Source organism: Poecilia reticulata, linkage group LG10 (assembly GCF_000633615.1).
Source record: "Poecilia reticulata strain Guanapo linkage group LG10, Guppy_female_1.0+MT, whole genome shotgun sequence".
In the NCBI taxonomy this organism is placed as follows: Eukaryota; Metazoa; Chordata; class Actinopteri; order Cyprinodontiformes; family Poeciliidae; genus Poecilia; species Poecilia reticulata.
The window spans coordinates 28018107-28045886 of record NC_024340.1 but is presented as its reverse complement, the minus strand read 5'-3'; the positions used below and the strand labels follow the sequence as shown (position 1 = coordinate 28045886).

Here is a 27780-nt window from a genome sequence, read left to right as displayed (position 1 = left end):
CCCGATCTGTAAAGGTGCCCAGCAGGCCGGGGAGTGCTTTTGACAATTCCATTCTCCGTCTGGCTGACCCTAATCTGGATTAGTTGATTTTCTTTCCCTGGATTAACATCTTGTGGTTCAATTAAACATCACGCAGCCCAATGAGTTTGAATCGTGGCATTACTGAGTGCTGCAGGGAGGTAGAAGCGTAGCTGAGAAAGATCCAGCCTCAATGTTTCTTCCGTGGGAATCCAACTCTCCACTGTCCGGCCAAACCATCTGGCTCAGACAGATTTTTCTTTTCTTTTCTTCTCCTTCCTTTTATTTTCTTTCCTCTTCTTTTCTTTTCCTTTATTTTCTTTCCTGCACACAACTTTGCAGAGTTATTTTCTCTATATTTACTCAAAATTTTAGAAAATTAATCAGAATGTTTTAATGCAATCTCAATGATATCAGTTAAGGATGTTTCTGGAGCTCAATTCTAACTTTGAAAACTAAATGCAGAAAGGTGTGTTTTGAGTTACTTACAGGTTTTAGGCATGTTTTTCTGTAGAACTACATATCATGCATCCTTTTTTTAAATTCGTGATGAAAGTCTTGCTAGGTGCCATCAAACCCATGCAATGTGTTTCTAGGTAACACATTGCACCAATACAATATTATTTGTCCCAATATTAAAGAAATATCTAGATTGGCGACAATGTGCCTTGTCAATATGGGGATATCTGTTCTAGTATTTTTTCAAAAGTGGTCAATAAGTCAAGAGACTTCCATAGCATCTGTCTTTTAAACTTGAAAATCTACGTAGAAAACTGTACTGATCTTCAATTGTCTTACATTTCTATGTTTGCACTTGTTTTTATGTGTGAAAATAACATAATATTAGGACAAGAATCTACTATTTTGCCATCGCTTTTTACATTTGAACTAGTCTGCCAGTCAGGAAGAGGATGTCAGTTGTGCCAAAGCATACGCAAAAAGAAAAAAAATAAATACTTGAGCGACAAGAACGTTTGGCCTGCTGGGATGAGGGCTCGAGTAAGAAGTACCTCTTCAATTAATGACGTTTAGGTGCTCTTCAGGAAGGCACTTGACTGCTCACTGCAAAGTGCTCAGATGAAAGCCGTTGCCAGCAGGACCTGGCGGTGCTTTGAGAGGACGCCTCTCAGGTGTGAATGTGCATAACCATTAAAACCTGAAGTGCACGACTTGAATGTTGGGTCAACAAAACCTCTCCCTGGGCGGAAAGATGAGAATTCAGTGGTCCACTGATGTACAGAGCTTTGTGTCAGATGGAAATTATATCACCCTAATAGAAAATAAACCCCTTGCTGTGTCACAGTCTGGTGTGCTATTTTTTTATTTTTTTGGCAGAATGGAGCCAAGGAGTGCGGTCGCATTTATTTTGTTAGAAATAGTCTGTTATTTTTCTTAACTTTTGCGCCATTGTTTAAACAGGTTGGGATAAACAGTCGTGGCCAAGAGCTGGATCTGCTTGAAACCTGAGATACATGTCAGAGGAATCTCAAATGAAAGAGGAGCTCTGGTTTGTGGAGGAAAAATAGAAACAAGAATTAGGTCTAACAGATGGAGACGATGGAGTGATGTGCAAATGAGAGTGGACAGAGAGAACCTCTGCACAGTTACTGCCAGTAGTTCTTTTTGAACTGAATACTTCTTAAGCAGAAGACATTGAGCATCACATAACTGTGTGTCTTATACTTAGTTTCTGAATTGTAAAGTATGCATGAATAAAAATGATAATATTTTTACCGTCCTGTTTTTGCTAAAACCATTTAGAGAGGAGCTGATCTAACCTTTTACCCACCGCTGACGATAAAGACAGCAGAGTGTTGAGTTGATTTGCATGAGAATAAGTCCTTCTGGTTTTCATCTTTCTCTCGTTAGCAGTTCCAAACAAGAAAATATAAATTTTAAGCAAAAAAAACAACAACAAAAAAACACTAATGCTGGTAGCGAACTATGAAATTATGAATTCAGATTTAGTCATTTTCACAAACCTTCAGCACCAAGGAAAGTTGTAGGAACAATAAATTAACTCAATTCATTTTTTAGATATTTCTCAAACTTTCAACATAAATTATTTTGTGTAAATTCGAAGAGAAACATCAGGATGTTTGAATTCCACATAGGAAATAGTTTAAAGGAGGATTCAGGAGAAGCTAAGAGGAGAGAAAAGTGGAAAGTTAAGAGCCCTGATTGACTCTAGTACCTTCCTCGTCCTCTTAGTCTCTGAATTGTTGCCCTCATTCTTTTTTCCATCCTCTAAGCCTCAGTTTACTCTCTGTGACTTTAAGCCAAGTGGTTGATTTCATCCCTGCATGCCGGCCTGCAGCATTTGGTGGGGGCTGTCCGGATGGAGGTGGAGGTGGTGACTGTTTCTGTCGCTGACTAGATCATATGTGACACCGTAAGCCCATTTTACCCCACCGCGGTCCGCCTTAAATCCTCTTCTCTGCACTGACTGACAGCAGCCAGACGTCCTTCGGCTTAGACAGCAGCAGCTTCTTTGTTTCACCTCCTGCCCTCAATGACGTAAAAACCATCAAACCAACATCGACTTTCTGGCAATTTCTCTCTGCAGAAAATCACGAGGGTGGGTTAGATGCTTTGTGGTTAAATGGTTTCTTTGTTGCAATGATTTGTCATTGACATTCTGGCAGAACTGTCCCAATCAACGAAGAAAAGCCCATCTGATTGCCCAGGACGGTGTTCTGCTCGTGTATTTGTGTTATCCGAAGCTGCTTCGTCTAAACACATCACACAGAGGTTTTGGTTGCGAACACAATCGGCTTTTCCCAAGGCTCACTTGTTTACACTGTTGTTTAAATGGTGAATTAGTTTACCACGTCTTATGGCTGTTTGTGTCTTTGCTTGGGCGTGGACGGAGCTCGGACATCATGTGTCGTGTCCACGCTTTCTGCCACATGTGTTAATAATAGCTTAAATTATTTTGTTGTCATGGTAAAAACTTTCCTCTCTAGTGAGAAATAACCTCTTTTGGCCTTAAATGCTTTAAGATGAGCTTTATTTGAGTGCTGGTTTCTCTTATGTTTGAAGAAAAAGATAAAGTGACTCATTTATCTCAAAATATCTTTAATCCAACTTCCTCAAAACTTCCAGGGTCGACTTTCTATGGACTTATTACCCATCATGGAACAATTTCATACATTGCTGTGTTGCTACAACACATTTAGGATATTTAATCAGGATTCACTTTATTTCATAATCTTAAAGTGGAATGAAAGTAAGGCTAGTATTTTTTATTTTTTTTGCAATACCTCTTTTAATCTGATACCCATAAAGAAAATTCATTGCACAACCTCCATCAGACTGGATGTGAACAGCAATTTTGAAGTTTGGCTGCATTTCTCATTTGGATTTAGTTTTAGACTTTGACTAGGCCATTCTAAGATATGAATAAACATTGATTCAACCATTCTATTACAAGTTGAGGGATCTTGTTGTTCTGCAGGATTTTCCTGTATTTAGCTCAAGCTCTCTTCTCAACATCTATGAGCAGCTTGCTTGACTCTTCTGGTTAAATGTATCCCCGCAGCATAATGCTCCCACCACCGTGCTTCATACTACGGATTATGTGTTTGTGGCAAGACTAGTTTTCTTGCACACATGGTTGCATGTAAATCACAAAGTTCAAATTCTAGTTTCATCTGATCTTCTTCCAGAGTTTTTTTTTTGCTTTTTCTATTTAATGGCATAAATTTATTTCAGTTGTTTTAAATAGTGCATTTTCTCCACAAATTAAACTTCAATAAAGCTGCTCTATACGAAGTGCAAAATTTGAAAATAAATTTCAGTTCAGTCTTATGCACTGATTTGTGTTGGTTTGTCACATAAAATCCCAATTGAATTTGATAAAGATGGTCGTTTGAATCGTTTTGCAGAGTAATCTTTTAAAACCAGAAAGCAATTGAAACCTTTTCTTTTCATCTGTGTCTCCTGATTCACAATATACATGCCAGATCTGCAGGAAAGGTCAACTTACAAATGACAGCCTTGTACTAAACTGCGCTTTCGACCCCATTGTAGCAAAAATGCTCCCACAATGCAACTGCTCTGAGGAATAAATCATCACCTTCTGACCTCGCGCACTGACCCTGTAAACCCCGGAGAAAACCTAAAGGTGTTATGGATGATAGCAGAAACGGAGATAAAGGAGGAGGAGGGGAGTGAGGAGAAAGAAAGTCCTGGAGTAGGAGCCGTTTCCTTTCTCTCATGGAGCTTTTATGAGTTTGACAATTAATAGTCTCTGTAGGTCTCTTGAAAGCCGAATTGAGCCAAATTGTGTCTTAGCTTTTCAGTTTCGTTCAAGCGTGCCGACCGACAAAAGGAAGAAAAAAAAAGAGAAAAAAAGAATGGTTGCGATGGCGAATTACCCTTAAAGCTGCTTTTTTGAAACATTTCCTTTTTGTTTTGGGCACATAGGCTCTATAGGCAAGCCTTCCTCATGCAAAGTTACTATTCTGCAAAGTGAAAACACTTTAAAGCAGAGATCTTTCAGCAGCTCTTCTTATTGCGAGAACATTTGGTGAGAGAAAACAGATCATATTGAGGCTGACGTTTGTTTATTCGGGCTTGACATCTGAAGGCAGACATTATTTTCGGCCGTCGCAGTAGCCGCACATCGGCATGCTATACATCAGCGGCTTTCGCCTTACAGACAGCGAGGCATTCATGTTAAAGCCGACCAGTAAATCAAGAAGAGGGTGCCTCAAATTATGTTGAACTTTGAAAGGAGTGGGAAGGGAGGGCTCCTGCCTTTGTATGGAGAAAGTTTTAGCTGACATCTGTAAAAACATGAGGATGAAACTAGAAATAACCACGAACATAGGGAGATAATGAGATGTACAGGCAACATGAGAGAATAGTTGAAGCATTCCTGTTTTTAAGTCCACTAATGATGTCTTACGGGCCTAGAATTCAACTTTGGCCACCAAATTTCTTCCCATGCTATGTTTTTTTGTCTTGGGGTCTGAAGTGCATACAAATGGCTTGTTAATTAAGATGGATAGTACTTGTAAAAGGCTCATCTTCATGATAATAAGAGAAAGTTAAACATGTGAAGCTTGTAAGACCTCCTTGTAGAGTGGAAGTAGTTGTGGAAGTATGTGTGGGATGGAAAAAAAAGGAGAAGTGGGGGAAGGGTGGCCTCACCATCACACATGTCTGAATGAGCATGTCGTCGCCTACCATGTGATTGGTGCATAGGTTTTCATCTGTGTGGATCCATGTGTGAAAAGAGGCAGCGCTCTGTCCGGGCCCTCCAGTCGGTTTCCATGAAAGGCCTCAGTGGGGGGGGACTGTCCCTTATTGTCGACTTATCTGACAGAATCTCTCTTTCTTGTTTTACACCACCTCATGTTAAATTCATCAACATTTCTCCTTCATTTTTGCTTCTTTTGCTCCAGAGAACTCTCTAGATCTGGTTTTCATGCCATACTTTATCCAGCTAAAGCCTAAATGACCGCGGCAGATGTACGGCACACCGAGAGAGCACGATATTTTATGACCATCAGTGAAAGTGGAGGAAGGTATTTGTTGGCTATGAAATAACAGGTTTAAAGGACAATGAAGGACAGAAGAAATTGGACCCCGACCACATGGTGCATGATGCTCTATAAAGTACTTTGCTTATCTGAGCTTCTTGGGGATTATTAAAATAGCAAGACTAAACCACCCCTTAAATGGTCCAGCGAGAATTTAGGTCGGTTACCGTGAGACATAAAACCTCAGAACTGTGAAATTATGAAAAAAAAAAAAAACCTCAGTCAGTCTTGAAGCTGGTTTGCAAAGGAATAGATAATTTTTTCTGACATTAAAAATTGCCAAGGAATAATTAGGGTGTATAACCCAATCTGGAAGGTATTATAAAGGTATCCACAGCTGTTTGTGAGTGTAAAGTTTATCAGATAAGAACAGTATTTCTCATTACAAACATTTGATTATTACCATGAATAATTTGAACTAATAAATCAGTAAGCATTGTCCACATGTACAATAAACATGTTTTTTCTTTTTCTTTTCAGAAACCCAGGCAGATGGTTCATAATAGTGTTTCACGACGTTCAGTTCTTGGCCCATTATAGTTTTCTTCTTATATAAACGAGACAGGAATAAACCTTTCCAACGTAGCTTTTCTGCATTATGACACTGTAGTTTTCTTCCATGGCTAAAGCTGTTTGAAAAGTTTGACACGCTTTTGAGAGCAAACAAAAGCAGCTCTCACCTTTGGGACTCTTAAAGATACTTTTTAGCACTTCAACGACTAGATTTGGAGTCAGAAAATGTCAATGGGATTTTATTAGCTTACTTATTTGGCAGCAACTTTTTAAATGTTCAGAATTTTATATAGAAAGATAAAATAATTGTTGTTTATCTGCTTATCTAGGATAATCATTTCTTTTTTACTTTGGAGATATGCATACTGCTTATAAATATTCATGGTGTTTTAATGCTGAAGAGTGTAAATGATGGGCAGTGAGATTTATTATGAGCTCTGGTTTTCTCATCCATCACTGCATGCTCTGCCCTAAAGTAAACTGAAGATCTTTATGAGCTCTTAGCCTCAGTCAGCGGTATGCGTTCATATACAAAACCATGTTTGGTCAAAATTTCAGCTTACTTATCATTTCTCATATGGAAACAAAGAGGTTGGGATGTTTGTCCATGTCTACCAGGAACAAGCTGTATGAAGCTGGAGGTAAAAAGAAGCTTGAAATTTAAAGTGAAAAAATAAAAAATTGGTCATGAAATGGTTGATGGAGTGTGTGGATTGCTCTCTTTATACAATCTTACTTCAGCCTTGACCTTACAGGTTATTTTTCAAGTCCACATGCTGATGTTTTAAACTTTGCTTACAATCTTGTGGCCTTCATTGTACAAACCACAACCTGATGGTAAAAATAAACAGGGATTCTTGTGGGCCGATTTTAAATAGTTTTTACTTTTTTTTTCTCCGTGTGAACCATAGTTGTTCTCCTTAAGCTTTTCTACATTTTTCACACCTCATAATCCATCCATTATCATACACGCTTCTTCTCAGTGGGGTCATCGGGGGTTCTGGTGCCTATCTCCAGCACCCTGGACAGGTCATCACAGAGCACACCACTCATAATTTCAAACTTTAATGTATTTTTTTGAGATTTTATGTGCAACACCAAGACAAAATAGTTCAAAGCTTTTAAGTACAAATAAAGTGATACATGACTTAGATCAAGAATCTAAATACTGAATTTTTTGCCTGTGGTTTTCCACAAAGTAGCTCAATCTCAGACTGAATGTAGTGTGTTTGTGAACATCAGTGTTTAATTTTTGTCAGATTCTCAGTTGTGTTTAGATCTGGACTTTGACTGGACCATTTTAACCCATCAGTATGGTCGGTCTAAACCATTCTATAGCATCTGTCACTGTTTGTGGAGGGCGTTTGTACTTTTAAATGTCTAGCATGTTTTCTTCAAGCAATATTTAGCCTGTGATATTGGACCTCTAAGGCTGCTACACAGCAGCAGCACATATACAGACATAGAATTACACTCAGGAGTTTAATTTTTTTAAATTGTATTGGAGTGAAGTGGGCCGAATACATTTGCATGCTATGCTTTATAGATTTTTATTTGAAAAAAAAGTGTATAAAACTAATAATTTTCATTCCACTTAACCTTTGCACACTTTTCTATTGGGTCTCATAAAATGTCAGTATAATACTCAAAATTTTAAAATGTGACAAAGTTAATCACTTCTTCTTGGCGCTGTAAATTTCCATATTGGCATTGATATGTGTAAGTACTTGTGAGTTATCATTATGTGGGGGTCTTGGGTTGCAGTTAATGTTGACCCTGGGTCATAGGTCAGTCAGTCAACCAGTTTAACTACCACATGCTCCTATCTTACACATACACACGTTATCACACACACATGCACACATGTTGAAAATACACATTCTGTTATCCTAAACTTTTCTACTGCCCATAATCTTTAAATAAAAAACTCCAAAGTTAAGGTTTTCTAAATAAACACAGTTTGACTTGCAGTATACTTTAATGCATGGAGAACTACACCCCTCCCAATGGGTAGATTCAAACGCCCGTAACATTAACACAAAGTTCTGCACAGACGGATTGTTTAACCTGTGATTTCAAGTTACAGTGTTAACTTTCTGCAGGAGTTTAGATCAAATTCTAACAGACATCCTCCTGCTGATGTGCGTCTTGTCCCCTGAGCTTCTGCAAAGCTCATGCATTCATCATTTTTCCCAGCAACTCTGAAATTGAAACCATAATAGTTTCTAAATCACCTCAGAAGTCGTGGAAGCCGAAGCTGGTTTCAGGAAAAAATTGTGTGATATCTGCTGTGTCTCACTTAGATTGAAGATTCATCAGCGAGAATCCAGAGAAAGGAAAATCTGACTTCATCTGTGAGGATGGTGGCAGCAGATCAAAGCAACATTCATTCTGGAATAAAATTGATATCGATATCCAAATTTAAGCAAAATTTGCATAATACTCCGTTATTGTAAGTAAGGCAAGTAGTATGACATACTCTCTCATTGTAATACATTATATCTACTTTCACCTACAGGTGGACGTTTCATCTCATGATTGCTCCATTGGGCTTTAAGCTAACAGTGTAAAATTGTTCAGACTTATGCAAAAAAACAGAATATTCTTTCTCTCATTGTGTAGATTTTTTTTATTCTTACATTTTAGGTCATGAATTCTATTCTTATCAGAAGAATGAAGTAATTTTTATCCTCTTACATGCATAAGAACAATGTTATTACTTAATACTTTTTACTTTATCTTATGTTAAAAAAAAAAATAAATAAATTAGCATCACAGGTTCTCCACTGTACTTACCAGTGAGAATGTCATAAATAGGAAAATAGAAAGTCAGGAATTGCTAATTAGAAGTTCCTCTAAAATCTGATCAACATTAAAGTGCAAAGTGTAAAAAAAATATATAAATAATAATAATACATGTATTTTATAGAAATTGATCTGGTATCACAGCTGATTTAGCTAAAAACAACAATTTCTTTGCCTAGAGTTTCCCCTCAAAATACATTTTCCGATAGTTTTCAAAGGGAGATTATGCCACTGCAATGAAACATCGTTTTATTTAAAGTCCAACATTTTATCTCAGGCAAATTTTCTGCATTTTGGATATGGAGTCTTAAAATATACAGTATGCGTATTTTCAGCCATTAAAGTATATATCTAAAAAAACAACAGAAATCTTAACTTTTAATCTGCTTTGGGGGATTTGATAAGCAATTACTGAGAGCTTTGTTCCCCCAGTTTCTCTCTTTTCCATGGTCTGCATGGTTTGAATGCCGTAATTTCAGGTAATTGCGGAGAGTGCGGCGCGATAAGGCCACAGACTCACGCAGAATCAGTGGCACCAACACCGAGGGAGGCGGCAGACTGCGGTTACGGTCTCCTTCCATTTTTAAGAAGCCTTTTTATAAGGACAGACAACCGATAAAGCGAAAATACAATTCATTCCTTACATCTTCAAAGCATAGCTTTTCACAAATAGGCTAATTATTTTGTTTTTGAGCTTTCATCTCACACCAAGGAGAGAATGCTTGTTTTGATGTTCTTCTAACCTCTCGATGCGTGGATTCGCACCGTGCTGCATCTAATAGGCTATGGAAATTTGGATGATGGTTTTGAATTATGCTTCACCTTGAAGGGGAGCTAAATCTCGCCTTGCTCTGATCTTGGCGTGGCCTGATTAGATTTCCCATCCTGCTCTCACAGGTAAGACTGAAAGTCAGTTCATAAAGAAAAGAAGAACTTCTCACAGATACAGGACTCTAAATAGTGTCACCACATCATGATTTGTTTCCACTCTGCTGTGTGTGCATGAAGCAACGGTTTGGCCCCTGTGACCTCCTAGGTTGTTGATACCGTTAGGATTATGTATCCTGTAGGAATGCTTGTAGGGAACCTCGTTTGGCAGGAGCTCACACAGAGCTTGAGGGGGGCCTCCTGTAGACAAACAATCTTTTAGCAGTTGGTGAAGTGGCCCACTGAGATGAGACTGATCCCCTTTATTGAAAGCACTTGTCTCCTTGTTGGTTGCACGAATGAAGGTGCTCAGTGATAATATGCAGACTCTACTTTTGTTTTTTCTGTTTCTAACTTGGTCAGTTTTTTTGGCTACATTAGATTTTCAGGGGGATATGATCCTATCCTGGTTTCTCTCCTGCACTTTGTGATTCGGTTTGGCAGACGACCAGCTTTGTCTGCTTATTCCCCTGGCACTTTCCCATTGGATTCCTCTCTCCTGAGCTCGCATGCACTTTGCTCAGCCTGATGACTGCGGTTGGAAGATGGATTACCCTGCAGGCATTTGTTTGACAGATCGAGCCAGTTGCGACTGTACACGTGCTGAAGAAGCTGTGGAGAAGAGATTGGTTTGACCTTGTCGTAACTGTTTAGATGTGCTTCCTGGTGTTGTTAAAACACAGAATCAGGATTGCACTTTTACCAACGCCCTTGACCTGCAGAACCCTTGAGGTTTTAAGCTTCATAAATCTGGACCCAAGAGCCTGTGACGTTTAGTCTAAACATTTAAAACAACTTTAAAGAGACATGGTGGTGGAGGTGGAGATGAAGTGAAATAATGATCATCTTCATCCCCAGAGCTCCAGCTGGTGAGCTACCTCACTCCAAATGTGGACTTTCGTAAGCCCAGACACCACCTTATTACTTATTTTACATAGCATGAAATGTATCACATGTGCAGCAATCTTTCTTTATGTCTTTTAGAGCAAAACAACTAGAATTGTCTCTAGGGATTTTTATTCATAATCAGTTTCCAATGTGGAGATTCTTTCACCAAGTCCAGTGACCCCGGTGTAAGAATTAGAGATGTGTGTTTTCACAAGATGTAAGAGGGTTGTTGGAAGGTTCTGGAAGTTCATTTTTTGAAGAAGTTTTGTGAATTATTTGGGATGTTTTGAAATAATCTGCATGTCTACAGTTTCTTGAAGTGTTCAAATTTAGTAGTTGGAAGGTATTCAGTGATAGGATAAAGATAACCTCCCACTCTTCCTTTCAGTGTTTCTCTCCAAAGATTCCACCAAAGCATTTCATTATTGAGGTCTGTTTAAGGGCAGATGGGCTCAATGTTTACTGGATCATTGTTGGATGCAAAACAAGCTCAAGTCATGACTCCTCCACCACCATGACTCCTCCACCACCATTACTCCTCCATATGAGGTATTTTCATTGACATGCTTTGATTTTTTCCATACATATTTAGTGAGATACTGTCACCAAATACAGCATCTCTACTTTGGTCTCATTTATACTAAACATGCTGTTCCAAAAGTCTTTATTCAGATCTAATTTTGCTGACAAAAAGTTGTCATAGCATTTCCTTTTCTCCTGGCCCCTTCTTTGACTGAGCAACACGTGTTTATTCTCTAATCAAGCTATTATAAAATATCTTATTTACTGTGCAAATTGTGGGAAAATGCATCTCAGCAGCAAAGTGCTGCATTTTCAGCAGCACTTTGCTGCATCTCAGCATGACTGGGAATTCTCAGTCATGCTGAATTCCCAGTCATGGGAATTCTTAATTCCCATGACTGTAAGCTTTCTTTTTGAATCTGGGAAGGTTCAGTGGTGGCTCTTCTGCTTTATCACATCTAGTGCTGCTCTTGTTTGACACTAGCGTTCTGTAACCTCAGATAACAATCATGTCACTGTAAACCAGCCATGTCCAGTACCTTGAATACATTTGGTTTTGGATGTTTTACAATCAAATTCTTTGTAGTACTTAAGTGATGATAAAAGTGATGATAAAATATATATATATTTACTTCTCCTTTAGGTAACTACCTGCCACAACAGTCAAGATGCCAGATACTTAAAGAAGTGTGATTTATATTACTAAAGTGCACATAAAGATTTCATTTTATCTTATTTTTGAATTTATTGATATTTTTTTATGCTCTCATGGAAAAAACAGGGCAGAAATATAAAAAATTACATTTTAGTTTATTGTAGCAACAATAAATCAAAATTCTTGTCATGACAAGAAATTTTGCACGGATAATAATAACCGATAGTTAAATACCCATTCCTACCCATTCATGGGTTATTCCCAGGTATTCCAGCTTCACCTCACAGGCCAAAAATATGCATGTGTACGTTATTACTACTCCATAAATTGCACTTATTATAGAGTATTTTTGTGCATGGTTTATATTGCTCTATCATCCTTCTTTGTGAACACATGCATATTTGTTAAAAACAATGAGGTAATGTGGATCTATTGACTCCTGGAGACAGAGTATAATAACCAGTGGAAATCAGAGTCGGACTTTGACTCCAACTAGTCAACTTCAGCTAATGAGTCTTAATCATTTTGAGATGGCGAGTTCCTGCAGGAGGCGCACGCTGCTCTGTTCTGCGTTTTTATGATCTGATGATCTCAACATTTACAGGCCAACTGTTGCATCGGCTGCATTCAGAGCTCTCAATATTTTCCATCAGGCTTGGAGGATATTTTTACTGCTAATGATGATGTGGATTTTACTCAGAGGTTGTTAGTGGGCAGTAGTGCAGGCATGCACTGTGTTACTCATTTATAATGCAAACCATTACTCACCTAATTAATCAGGCTTTCCACTAGTTATTAAAAGCAACTGGGCTGGTAACTGCTAAAATATGTGCACTGCAGCCTGCATGAAATCCTGCTTAAGTAAAGGATATCTTGCTGCAGCCGTCTGTCTGTCTGTCAACCTGCTTTGGACTCGGTAGAAGTGAGTGTGATACATTTGTTAAGACGAAAAAATGCTAACTGGTGCTGCTTTATTTTTAAAGTCATGGAGAAAGTTATTTGCTTGCTTTCCTTGATGCAGGTGACACTTTGCTGTAACCATGAAGTCTGTTCTCACCTTCTCTGGAACAGTTGAGCTCATTTTGTTCTTCCTGAACTCTGTCTGTGCTTTGATTTCTTTTGTCTGATGAACTTCTGCAAGCACAGCTAAACTGATGAGAACCTAAAGGGTTAGATTCTCCTGATTATCATCCAAGCAAAAGTATAGATAATCCTTCAACTTTATCACCATTTGGTCATATTACAAACATAAACATCAAAACACTTCATTGAGACTTTAAAGCTGATTTGATGTGCAAAATTCACTTTTTCTGGCTTGAAGTAAATGTTTATTGGTGTCTGGAAAACAAACCATGTCAAAAACCTCACGATTGTTAGGTCACAATTGATGGGCACTGTGTGGTTACCTAGCAACCCAACCAGAGCTGGTCAGCTGAATTTAACATTGTATGTGCAGTGCATTCACTGCTGGAAAAGAGAAGTGTTTTAATGTTGACATATCCTCCAGAAACCACTTACTGCATCCTTGGTGATTGCGCAGGAAGCTCTGTTTCTGCTTTACAAAGATGTATGCTTGTATATTGTGCATTTTTTGCAGCCATTTGCATGTATATAAAGTGTGATTGTAAACGCTAAGTTGGTCAGCAGCAGTTTACTTGCATTTAAAGTGACTAAATCCTAAAACAGCTCATTCCGAAAGAAGCTAAAAATAGGCAGAACTGAGCTGACATCTCATTAGAAATATTTTGTTACAAAAATGTAATGAACTTTTGTATTATCTACAGACCTATTCTAACTCAGGTTTAAAATAAAGCATAATAGGCCCTCTTTAAGTTGCTAGACCAACAAAGTATTGCACAACTGTGAAATAGAATGAAAACAATACGTGGACACAGATTTTCCACCAAGATTTGCAAATATAAATAAAAAAAAAACCATCTGCAAAGCCATGTGGTTCCAAAGGGTTGAGGAAATAAATGTCTTTCTGTAATTTGAGTGAAACGAACCTGTAAATTTAAATTTTATGAGCGAGAACACAGAGCAACATATAGAACTTGAGCTCAGACATCTAAATCATCTCCCCTGTCATTCCTACATATATCACACAAGCGTTGGGAATTTTTCACTAAGATGAATTCATCACAGCTGAGTTGAAGCTCCGGCCTCAACTTCTTGGACAAATATCCTCCATCGCTTACAGTCTCGCCGTGTGAATCATTCATACCTCCCCATAAATAATAAAACCCTGGCAGCCAGTTAGCAGCACCTGCAACTTGAAACAGTAGTTCGTGAAACACAATCTTATAGCTTGTAAACTAATGTGTTTCACCTGCCTGGGCCATGGCGTCTGGGTCCGAGGGAAGAAACTCTCTCTTCCCGCCTGCCCCCCCACTTCACTGTCTGACCTTCTACTTGGCCTTGAGGGCCATTGTTTGCTTTTTCAGCTCCTAATAGGGAACTGTTGTTTTAGAAACCTACACCTAGACTGTTGGTGCCTTACAGATGTCTGTTTTTGCAACTTTTAATATCAGATGAGGATAACCTGTGTAAATACAAACTGGAGTTGTAAAACAATGATTCATTTGTTGAAGGGAAAAATTTGTTCCCAGACCAACCTGGTCCTGTTAAAATGGTAATTGCCCCATAAACCTAATTACTGGTTGTGCCCAAAAGGGCTCGAGTTTAAGGTCACGGAGTGATGTTCTATCTGGGAATTTTCTGCTAGCGGGCAGAACTTCTGGTTCCTTCCAATTTCAAATTGTGTTCATTTTGGTCTGTAGTTTCAACTTGAACCTCTCTTAAAAAAGCAATTTTAGCCCAGTTTTCACCATAGATGCTCTCAGGTCCTTTGTGACCTCCTAGATGAGCCGTCAATGATCTCTTCAAGTAATTTTGGTGGGACAGGCTTTCTGGGAAAGGATCATCACCGTTCCATGTTTTCTCCTATTGTGGATGGTGGTTCTCACTGTCGTTTCACAATGGCTTTTGGATCCTTTCCAGACAAATATTTGCTATATTTTATTTCATCTTGTCAGAGAGGTTCTTCTTAATGGATTTATTGGTTCTCCATATCTGGCGGTTTTCTGGCCTGGGTGTGGTTCATGAAAATAAATCACATTTAATTTCTGATTTAACAAAATAAACCAGTTTGTCTGCTCATACGGCTGTCCGATTTTAAAATTTGTTAGGCCATTAAATACATTTAGTCCTGTCTGTCTCTGTGTTGCCCTGCAATGGACTGGCGACCTGTCCAGGGTGACCCCGCCTCTCGCCCAGAACGTTAGCTGGAGAGGCACCAGCACCTCCTGACTTCACTAAGGGACAAGGGTGTAAGAAAATGGATGGATTAAACACATTTAAGTGGTACAAAAAAGCAAAATTGTAAGAGGAAAATGTTGTTTTTACAACTCCGTATTGTACATTTTCCAGCTCGATTATTATTGTTCTTTCTTCTTAAAAATGCATATTTTTTTCCGGGGGTCTGTTATAGTAAACTGGGCAACAAAGGTTCAAGAATGCTAAAGAAATGACCGTAATCACTGTCAACATTAATGAAGAGCCGATCACTGGAACCTTTAAGCAAGGCTTGTCTGTGTTTATAGAAGCAATAAACACGTAAAATGCACCAAAATGTCTGTTATGATTCCAGAGCTTGCCATGTTTACTGGCTTTGAAATCTATATTTGTTTTAGAGGATGAAATGGTGGGGACAGGAGTCTAAGTTGTGGTATATGACTGGAAATTTAATATTGCTACTCTAGACTTGGAACTGAAACCATAAATGTCTGACTCTCACTGTCTCAAGAGTTTCCACTTTCACCCAGACTACTGGACACTAAGCCTTGTATAATTGCCTTCTTGCTACCGAGCTACAGCAGGTTGGAACTATAGAAAACGTCTTTGATGTAAAAACTTTTCCTCCATAATTTGCTTTATAGTAGATTTGGAGAAAAACATTCATAAAGTTGGAGTCTGGTGTCAGTAAACAAGAAAGTTCATAACTGAATACTTAATCCCAGAAGTTTGAAAAAGGTTTGTTTGTTTTAGGTTAAGCCATATTTGTGTAACACATCAGCTTGTCAACACCATCTTCATTATTCCAACCCTTAAATCTTGTTCAGATCAATTTATCCAAACCAAATCAAAGATTGCTTCACCACCAGCTCCACTGGTGGCAGACCTTCTCCAAATCTAAATCTTTAGGATCCTCATGTGGTCCCCATGTGGTTCTGAGTGCAATACGGAAAAGATACACCAGACTTTGATTAACATGAAATCTCGTAATTTATACAAATAGCTGACCTAATTGCAGGTTTCGCTCACACCACTGCTCCATCTGTATTGAATCTAACTTATCAGAGGGAATCTCTTTGTATGCAGGGCAAAGTTTATCCACATGGGGGGTCTGTGGTCTACTGTAATACGTGTTTATTTTGGTTTGAGGACTTGAAAGTGAAACTCCCTGAGCTGCAGTTAGCTTGCTCTGCTGCTACACTCGCTGCTTATCCCTGTAGAAATATGCCTGAAATTAATTTTTAAAGGGTTTGATTTACATAAGCTCCAATATTAATGGAGTATTTATATATTAGTAATAGGAGGTTATTATCCACTATTTTGTTTTTATTTGATAATTGAAATCAGTAAATATACTGCAATAGAAAGACCAAAACTTTTTGTCCTTATTTTAATGGGTTTTACTTCTTCTCCATGTTTTATGTTTTATTTCTTTGCAATAATTACATAATTATTCAATTATTATTTATTTTTTCAATCAGTGTTGCTTTATTACGAAACAAACTCTAATGATGTTGATTTTGCTGCAAAAGTTTAGGCTTTGCTAAGCAAAAAATATTTTGTAAATATAATTTTTCTTTTTATACGTGACAAAATCTGTGATACTTAAGTGCATCACATTTTCCTGAAAGCTTCATATTGAATTACTCCACTTTTTTTTCTCCATTAGATATTGAACCACAGTTTTATTGGTGCAGTTTAATAAACTCCTGCTTTCTTGGTTGGCTTGAATAGGGCAAAAATGAAAACATAGACTAGTTGGAACTTTAGATAAAACTTAATAAAAAAATACATTTTGAGCAAAGCCAAAACTAAATATAAAGTCTGACTCTTTAGTCCAGCTCATTTCACTGTACCACAGCTTTATCTGTGTGGTTTAATAAGCTCTTTTGCTGTCATGGTTGGGTAAAGAAAGAGAAAGACATGTGACAGCGTGCAGCCAAAGCTAAAGTTATCACATATGTTACTTTACCAACAGCAGAGAGACACAGTGCAATCCTTATTTAAGCCACATGTTCCGGTTTGAATGGGAACATTTATATTTCTTACAGTATAACAAATCAAAACAGAATTAATCAACTGTTTATTAAATGTGTTATAGCTTTGTTTTGTCTTTATCAAGGCAAAAGAGATAGAATTATAACCATAACTGTACAAAAATATAAGATTGAAGAATATCCTTAATAAACTCAATAAACCGTGTTTTTCTGTTGGTATTGAGTGTTTGTACAGTTAAACTGTATTTCATTTTGCATCAAGGTCAGATATCTGTTCATTCACTTTTCTTAAAAAGTAAATGTGTTCTCCTTTCAAGCCTCACAAACAAACAAACAAGTCTTTTAGGCAGTTTGTTTCTTCTGACCCTGAAGTGTATTTGATATTATACAAACTTCTTGGCTTTGTTTTTGTTTTGTAAATGATAGCAATGGGTACTGAATAATAGAAACTGAAACACTGTGTGCTGAGACTAATGCTGAAAAAATGTGGATTTTCTTTTTCGCATCCCTTTAGGCCTTGCTGACTTCTTTTTCACCTTCCCACAACACCTCATAATTTCATTTTTTCCCCCCCATTTTATTATTGCTGGAATTAAATAGCAGCACATTTGTTCTGCAAGTGTAGCTCCTTCATCTTATGAAATCCAAGAAGGCAGAAAAGGTTGCTGCTTCGCTGTGATCTCTGCAGCTGCAGCAGGTAGAATGCAGCCATTTGGCAAAGTTTTAATAAAAAACTCTGGCGTTTCCTCTTCTTCCTCCTCTGCAGGTGGAGATCACTCTGCAGGACATCAATGACAACCCACCTGTTTTTCCTAATGATATTCTGGATGTGACCATTGAGGAGAATGTTGGAGATGGCTTCAAGATAATGCAGTTAACAGCCACAGATGCAGATGAGGTAATGGCTCCCAAACTTTCTTTTCTGTCTGACTGCTTTTGTGCTTCGCTGTGCCCATTTTCCATTTAGCTGCTTCCAGAATGGATGTAAGCAATTTGAAATAAAAATTTGATCCAAATCGTTCTTCAAGCAACACTAAATTCAATTAGGTCACATTTTATTAGCAATAATTGGAAATTGTAAACCAGAAAAGTCATTCAAATAAAATGTTCATTTCCAGAAAGCTGTGGCTCAGTTGTGAATATTTAGCCATAAAGATCAACTTGAGTGATTGATTTCATTATTATCTATCCAAACCAGGCCTGCCCTGTGTGAAATCATGGCTTTAGAGCATCATTGTGATTAACCACATTTTGGTTGAGTTTTACTGGAATGAACCTGTAGAGCAAATGATTCACTAGAACGTGTCTGACAACATGCAGTAGGCTACAAAGATCTCACAAGTAATACCAATCTAAAATACCTATCAGTCTAAAATGATTTCAAAGCCATTTCTAAATCATTGAGACTTGATTTAGGTACATTCAGAGTGATTATTCACAATTGAAGGGAACATGAAACTGGGATGAATCTTCTAATAAGGGCCTGGCCTACCAAAAATACTCCAAGAGTGAGTGTGTGTTTTCCATTTTATCCAGTGTTAAACTCACACAGTATCCAGATTTCAGAAATTCCTTAAAGCAACAGTACGTAATTTTTACGTACTGTTGCTTAAAAATATATGTTTTTCATATATTTTTTAGCTAAATTGTGACAGTATGAGACTGGTAATCTGTGAAAAGATCGATTTCCTCCAAATCCTCCCAGTACTAATATTGCAATCTGCAGAAATGCACCACTCCCAGTTAAAAACAACCAGTCAGATCCAGGCGGATGATCTTAGCGCTGTCACTCAACCTTGTGTATGCGCTGCTCAAAGTGCAAATTACCGTTTCTGGAAAACTCTTTATGTGGTCATGTTAGCTAGCCTTAGCATTCATGCCAGCTGTGAGGAGCGTGTACATGCAGGTGATTGGTTGTTTCTGACAGAGCAGTGTATCTGTTCAGATGACATGAGGAGCTAGATTTTTTCACAGATTATCTGTTTTATATTGTACAACATATTGTCACAACATACTGATAGTTTTAACAAATATAATTAAACACATTTTTATGAAAGTTCCATAGTGCTGCTTTAAGGATAATCTCCAGCAATCACTCCATGACAACAATGATATGAATTACCTAAGACCGCACTTAAGGCCGCACAAGGAAGGTTTTGGAGTGGCCTAGTCAAAGTCTGGTTTTAATTCAGATTTAGATTCTGCTGCCTGACCATTCATGGTCAAATTAAAGCGATTTTGCAAGGAATACAGAGTCAAAATTCTTCTTTAACAATGTAAAAAGCTCATTGGCAGTTAAAGGAACCACATTTTGGCAGTTAATACCGCCAAACCAATGAGGTTTAGCCTACAAGTACTTTTTCACCTAGGGCCAGGTTGGTCCAATTCACTTAAATAACTGTAATACTGGTAAAAACCCTGTTAAGGAGAGTTCCAGCCCCCTGTTATGACTGTCCCTTTGTCAAGTCAGTCGTTTCCTTTACTTCAACAGCATCACTCTCAGTAATCTGAAGCTTTCTTCTTCAGCTGCTTCAGATGTGGACGTAAATCCTGCAGGAGGTAAAATGCAGGCCTTGTCGCACCTCAAAATGTCTGCAGTCCCTTCTTCAAACCAAAGGATACATTTTAAGTTAATGGAAAAGGTCAAGTCATAGAGAGGAGAGAGATTAGAAAGAAGGTCTATGGACTCGGATTTAACTTACGAGGCCACAGATTTTTATTGCGCAGCTGTTGCCTCACTCCCTTCTCCTTGCTCTAAATGTGAGAAAAGTCACACAAAGACCTACAGTCTTTTTTTACCAACAGGATTTAGGTAGGTTATTTGATTTTAAATCAATTATGAGAGCCAAAGAATTCAAAGTTTTAATCATAGATGTTTTAATATAAGGTATTAAATCCATGGTCACTTTTTCCTTGTGGGAAGTTATGAAAAGCCTGAGCTGTGCAACTTATGATCTCTGTTTCGAATTAAATACATTCCCTTAGAGGTCTGCATATAACAAATGATTGGAGAATTATGTAAAATAACCTAGCAGAGTGAAGTCAAACCTTGTTTCGATGCAGAAATTGAAATAAACAAGAATACAACTTCAAGGAGCCTATTTAGGATTTACAGATTATAGCGATGTTTACTCCAAACTGCAGCGCTCCCATGAATAGATTGCTAAATAGAAGCCTGTATTTTATCCAGGCTCTCTTCAGAGCCAGATATGAATCCAGCCAAGTCTTTGCCCACATCCTTATGCAGGAAACTGAAGTTGCGCTGACACTCAGCGTTCAGAGCACATCGGTGGGAAAGACACATTCGCGAAGCCAGCACGGAGTAGCCAAGAGTGCAAAACGTTGGCCAGTTAAAACGCTGAGTTCAGACACCATAATGATCCCATCCCATTTAACAGTGCAACATGTGGGATTCATGTGTGAGGGGATTTAAATATTGGTTCAACGCATCCGTTTTTCCCCACTCACATTTCCAGTTGGTTTACATAAAATCAATAAAAACAACTGTGTCTGCTTGAAAATGTTCTTATTGGCTTTCCTGCTCTTTCAAATGTAAAGCTTTTATTAGAGGTCTGACTGGAAGTAGTGACTTGAATATGGCATGGTTGTTGGTGCAATACCCCCTGGCCTGAGTATTTCAGAAAGTGGTTACCACTACTACTCTGGTTAGCAAATAATGATCAGAAAAAGAATACACTTCAAGTTACTGGCAATTGCGTGGGTGGAAACGGCTTATTGATGTCAGAGAATTGGCAAATTGGTTGGAGAAAATAAAAAGCAGCAGTTACAACCAAGTTAGGTAGAATACCATCCCTGAACATACAACTCTTTAAAACCTTAAGCAGATGGATTAGAGCAGCAGAAACCACACCAGGCAGCACTCCTGCCAGCTGAAAACAGGAAACCGAGACTGCAGTTCACACAGGCAAACCAACACTGGGTGGCATCAGACTGGAAAAACATTGTCTGGTCCAATGAGTCTTCAGTTCAGCAGTGATTTTCAGATAAAGCCAGAATTTGAAAATAAATCAATAAAATAATGAGAACGTAGATCCATCCTGCCTTTCATTGATGTTTTAGGCTGTTGTGATGCTGTTGGGGAGTATTTACGTATGATAGAATATTGACTAATTTCACTGAGCTATGATGAAGAACCTAATGAAACGACCAGTGAGTGTATTTCGAAGACATGAAAAAACATTGACTTAAACACATACACTGCAGCAGCATAGTCCAGCTTTCTCTATCAACTTCTCTATCCTTGAGCTGTCGTCGCTGGTTTTCTAGGAGTTTGTGTTGTGATTGGGTAGGTGTCCCTGCTGGCAGTCCATGCTTCACACCTTTCACTTCTTTTAGTAGCTAAGAGCCATCATCTGCTAAATGAATTCCCTATGCCCCAGTCTGGTGCAACAACTTCTCAAAACACCACAGTTTAACTGGTCGGCAGTGTCCTCCATTACAACAGCCTTCTCTCTCAAAGGGGAACCATGAAGCAGACAACCAGAGTCAAGGTCAGGAGGCTGAGGAGTGGTGTATTTATGTGCATGGAGGTTCTTATGGTTGTAAACTGAAAGAAACCAAACTATTTGGGGAAGGTAAATGACTTTAAATGACAGCAGAGATCTTTTTATAGATCTTTGTGCTCAGATGAGCCCCCAGCTCAGCATCTCCCACCTTTTCTTGCTCTGCCTCTGAACCATATCAGAAAATTAATTGGCAAACCATGGGTGTTGGGTTCCGGACCGCGGCGCAGGTGGCTAATGGGATTGCCAGATCTGGAGCAAATGATTGATGACAGCAGGGTTCTTAGATGAGCAGAATTTTGCTCTCCTTCCTTTTTTTTCCATTGGACCTGGAACTTAGACAAAGTTCTGGTAATGCAATGAGAGACAAGGTCAAGAAGACACAGTTTTTAAAGAAGCACTCACTCACAGCACAAAAAAAGATAAGAGTAAGTCATGAACTTAGGCTAACAATGCTGAGTCTGTCTAAAGTTTTTGGCTAAAAGTTTTCAAAAGAGTCGGAACGGAAGAATGTTTCATTTGATTTTGTGAGAGACAAGTTTTATCTTTTATCCAATGCAGCCAAACTGTTATAACATTAAGTAAATGCTAAAAATCTGCTCCACTTGCACGTAACTTTTTATTGTCTCACTGCGCAGGGTTCCAGCAGCGAGACGCCAGCAGGACTTTTACAGACTGCTGCTATGAAGCTGCTTGTGCAACTTTTGACCTGTAATATCGATTAGACTTTATTAATGCTCTGTCAAATTTTACAAGTGTTCAGCAGTTAGTACGCAGCTTTGATAAATATTTTTTATTTAAACTTTTTCAGATTCTAATTGGAAACTTCAATGTTTTTTTCCCCATTTTATACAATTACAGTTGTAAAATGGAAGAAAAAAAAGGTTCTTGCACAAATAAATAAAGCAGTCAGCCTCCCATATAGCACCTTTAGTTGCAATCATAGCTGTAAGTCTTTTGGGTTGTTTCTTCACTAGATTTGTAAGTAAGGAGACAGAATTTTGACCTTCTTCCTTTGCAAAGTAACCCAAGCTCATAGAGACTGGATATAAAATGTCCATAAGTAAAACAATTCAAGCTGTAAAACTCTATTACGTTAAAAATGATCCATTAAAATTTAACAAATGGATTTTGGCTGAGCCATTCAAACATGCTTGCAGTTCTGGCTGCATGAATATGAACCTCTGGCCCTCTACAAAGTCCTTTTGCACCCTTGGTCACCCTGTATTTAACTCAATCTATCTTCTAATTGTCTCTGACCAGCTTTCCTGTCCCTGCTAAAATTTTTCCACAAAACATAGCGCATTGCATTTAGGGCAAAACGTAGCTTTTAATTTTCTCATCTGACCTTCTGACATGTCTGCCTACATGTCCTGTGGCAAACTGCAGACAGCACTTTTTATGGCTTTCTTGCAGCATTTTTTCTTCTTCTGATTCGTCCATAAAGGCCTGACATGTACCGTTTGCAAGAAACAGTTATAATGTTGAGAAATGCTTCCACCGGAGTTGTAGATCTCTGCAGCTCCTCCAGAGTTACATGGGCTTTTTGGTTTCTTCTCTGATTAAGGCCAGGTCCTTGCTTGGCCTGTCAGTTCAAATAGACGACCGTGTGGCAGTAGGTTTGCATTTTGTCATATTAAGTTTTTAGATGATTGATTGAAATGATCAAAAGCTTTGCATATTTTTTTATAACCTTACTGAGCTTTAAAATTCTCCATAACTTTATCCCTGACCCGTCTTTGTCATGAAGCTGATTATTTCTCTCTAACCCTCCTGGAGGAAGTAGGTTTTTCTGGGTTTTATTTAGGGGCATCACAGTGTCACTTTCCTTCCATTTCATAATAATTTGATACTTTGCTTTGGTCCTTTACATAAAATTCAAATAAACTGTATAGAGGGTTGAGGTTGGGAACTCACCAAGAACAGTTTAACGTATAGCAGTTTCTAGGTTGTGTTGGGAAGAATGAAAATAAATTATGAAAATTTTTTTTTTCCTCACTTTGGAATAGAGAATAGTTTCTCTATTGCGTTTATATAATAAATATAAACAATATGTCTTGTATCGATACATCTGTCAAGCATTGATTTAATGGTTGAAATATGGATAAATTGGACAGATAAATGGAACAGAATTAAAAAAATGTCAAGATTTATTACTGAGTCAATGTGTGAATATTTTTTTTAATTAATGCAACATAAAAAACTCTGATTGGACGACTTTAATTTCAGGAGAAGATCTAACAGATGCATATTTGCTCATCCAGCTTTGTAAGTAATGGGGAAGATTAAATATGAAAATACATGAAATGTAGAAAACCTGGCAATACTACTAAAACGGCTATTTAAAATCCAGATTATGTGAGCATTGTCCAGCAAGCCAATAAATATGTCAATATAAAACAACCCAATGCAACACCTCTCTTTATAAGCCACCCCATTGTTCAGACAGGATCAGACAGCGTTACACGGACATCAGGCAGAGCTGAAGGAGTCTCTTTTATTTTTACTGTAACTGGAGCCTTTGGTTCTTCTCAGTGAATAGCAGTGAGCGTTTTGAAGTCGCATTAGCTTTTCTGGCAGAAGATACAAAAGAGAGACAGTTGTCTGATCTTTCATTGTCCCAACACAAATATAAACGTCAAGCTCTGTCGTCAGGCCCATTCACATGTCATATCGCATTCGGTCCTCTTCTCCTGTTCCAAAGCCTCTTACCACGGCCACCATGTATACCATGGAGCCTGTGTCTTTCTGAAGCAATATGGGACCAGGTAGTTGATTTTGTACAGAAAAACTACAAATTAATACAAAATGAACAAGGCTTATAGCACAAAATCTAATTTTATATGTTTTTGTTTGTCCTGTAAATATTTTTGTGATTTTTTTGTAAATCTGTGTTTTCTAATAAATAATTACTCTGGTGGAGGGTGGACATCCTATCAACTGCTAATTCTGAAATAGCAAAGCTATTTTTTTATTATGCACTTTTGCTAGTTTGGAAAATGTTTAGTATGCTTAGCTTTCCCGGAATATATTTTTACAGATAAAATTTACATGGCTGTTTTGAAAGCTTTCAGTTGGATAAAGTTTGACATCAGGGTTGAAGTTTTGGTTACAACTGTTTTCTTCAAGTAGTTAGATGTTAATATTCATGCTCTTATTTTGAATTTCGTGAAAACTGTTTACGCAGCAGATAAATGTTTCCTCTCTACACGTTCTCTTTCTTTCCCCCAATAACTTTATTCCAAAGAAGAAACATACAGGAAAATAATAAAACACGGACGGTAAAGAACAACAAGAAATATAAATGCAATATATATTTCTTATAGATATACATGAAACATGTAAATTATGCTAAAATTAAAGTGGTGCTCAAGGATTGTAGTCTTTCAAAGGAGAACATGATTTTAATTGAAGTTAGCTCTTTAGCATTAGCTTCTGTTAAACAGTGTGCTGGTGTAATGTTTTAGTGTTAGCAGACCTAATGTTTTAGGGTTAGCACAGCTAACATTTAAGTTAGGGGTCCCCAAACACATCAGGAACATTTTAATAATGTTATTTTTCCCGTGTTACTGTTAAGAGAAACTTATAGTGACCTAAATACTTTTGGACAATAGGGAGAACTTGGAGTGCATAGAACTGCCTATTGATCTGCTTAAGAACTGCATGGTAAAAATTATTAGCAATTTTTGAAAGCATAATTTAAAAAGTATTACCTTAATATGGGGGGTTTGCCTAAACTCCAGTCCTGCCAAGCTTTTAAGGATTACACAAATTACTTTTCTTTTCTTTTTTTTAATAGAAGAACCTCAACAGCCTCATGTTTTTAATCCCAAATCTTGTTTGGATCTTCTTTCTGATGGTCAGTTTGATTAAAGCCCTTTAACCTTTGCCCTAGTTTTGGTTTCATTATCCGCATTTGTGATACGTTTCTAAAAATCGAAATCACAAGCTCTCTCCTTACCGACTGTCTCTGGGAAAAACGACGCAGAGAAAGGTTTCATTCATCCTTGACAAGTCTGGAGTTTGATCTGGAGACAAGGAAAGTGAAAAGTCTGGTTTTGCTGGCAGACAGTCTCTTTGATCCTCACCGGTCAGAGCGCTCTGCTTTCCTGTTCCTTCAGGATGACACGTTAAAGGGAAGTGTATAAAAATGGGGCTAATGTACTGGCTTAGCGAGTTTGAAACCTAAAAAACAAAATTCGGTGTTGAAAATGTAATGAAAAATAGTTGAATGTAGACACTGTAAATTAAAGGAAAATAAACTTGACCAATGTGCTTCTATTTCTCCTCTTAGGGTCCCAATGCTCTAGTGACTTACACCATCATCAGTGGGGCCGACGACAGCTTTCGCATTGACCCCGAATCTGGTGACCTGATCGCCACCAAGAAGCTGGACAGGGAAAGGCGCTCAAAATATTCCCTCCTGGTGCGAGCGGACGATGGAAAGCAGTCGTCTGACATGAGGTTGAACATCACTGTCCAAGACGTCAACGACCACACGCCCAAGTTCTCCCGTGCGACATACTCATTTGACATCCCCGAGGACATGGCGCCAGGTGAGGTCGCTTAATGGAGCATACGGTTACAAACTAAACACGCCGAAATGGACGGAGCAGGCGTTGTTTTGTCTTCTGGAAAACCTCTCAGAGCAAACTAACACAGCTCAAGGGGGACTTTTTTTTTTCTTGTGCCTTTTTTCCAAGCATTTTATGTGTTGTAGCTCTGAAATATTCAGCATTTTTCTCAAGAGGGAAATCAAAAGTTTAGTAGGTCAAATGGGGAATAACTCGGATTTGATTTACAGCCTCTGACAACCGTCTGGCAGACCTCATTCACCCCTCTTAGCACTGAATAAGAGTTGGTAATCAAAGAAAAATGTCTGTTGAAGATGGAACTGAATTATAATCCTGTTAAGCATTCAGAAAGCCTTTAATAATGATCTGTTTGTTCAGTCATAGCAGTCCAAGACAGAATTAGCAGCTGGCTCAACAATCAGTCATTCACTTATATTAAAAATAATCCTCCAGCAATAATCTTTTAAAAGAAAACAGTAAACATCGCGCCTGTGTCATCCTTCAGGCTCCATCGTGGCAGCGATCCTGGCGAGTGACTCCGACTCAGGGGTGAATGGAGAGGTCACCTACTCGCTGGAGGAAGACGATGAAGACGGGACCTTCCTCCTCAACCCAGTGACGGGCGTTTTCAACGTGACGCGTCCACTGGACTATGAGACCCAGCAGTACTACATCTTAACTGCGAAAGCCGAGGACGGCGGTGGACAGGCCAGTACGGTCCGGGTTTATTTCAACGTGCTGGATGTGAACGACAACTCCCCCATCTTCAACACCACTGTGTATAGCGCTTCTGTCTCCGAGAGCCTGCCGCCTGGATCCAGTATCATCACGGTTCTGGCCAGTGATGCTGATGATGGTATGTCATACTAAAGTAGTGAAACACCTCCAGGTCACCAGGTTTTAATTAGTAATGGAACAGCTAGTTTTTCTAAATGAATGCTTCTTATTGAAGAATGTATCTTTTCTCCTGTTTGTGAGGTAATGTTGGGAGTTAGCTGGTTAATTAACTAGATCATCTGGACTGGTAGTGACCCGAGAAAAACCTGTGTTTTAACACACTCCCTGCCTTGGCTGGTTGCTGGTTACAAACTTTCATTACAAAACATTATTTAGAAAAATAATATTGCTCAATTTGGATAATTTAATTCCTGGATGTGACAACAGCTGAATAACATCTTGCAGCAACAGTTTGGGGAAGGGGGAGCTTTACTGTTTATGGAATCTCATTAGGCAATATTTTTGTATATCACATTTTCACAACAGCGTAATTCAAAGTGCTTTACATGATTAAAACAGTAAAACAAAGGACCAAAAGGGAAAGAGATGAAAAGTTGACAGACTACAATTTATGATGTGCCAGTTATTATTAGACAACAGTAACTCTAAACAGGTGGGGTTTTAGCCTTGATTTAAAGGAATTCAGCGTTTCAGCATTTTTGCAGTTTTCTGGACGTTTGTTCCGGATTAGAGGAGGATTCAGTCTGAATGCTGCTTCTCCATGTTTGGTTATGATTT

At 38.3% G+C, this 27780-nt stretch overlaps 1 protein-coding gene across 2 annotated transcripts in view; it reads left to right on the top strand.

The window, feature by feature from the left end:
* fat4 (FAT atypical cadherin 4) overlaps positions 1-27780 on the top strand; it is a 128478-nt gene that overhangs the window by 44459 nt on the left and 56239 nt on the right. For both annotated transcript variants that reach the window (XM_008421151.2, XM_008421150.2), the window contains exons 2-4: positions 17935-18066; positions 25986-26247; positions 26771-27121. In XM_008421151.2, coding sequence (XP_008419373.1) covers positions 17935-18066; positions 25986-26247; positions 26771-27121 — 745 coding nt within the window. The remainder of the gene's footprint in view (positions 1-17934; positions 18067-25985; positions 26248-26770; positions 27122-27780) is intronic.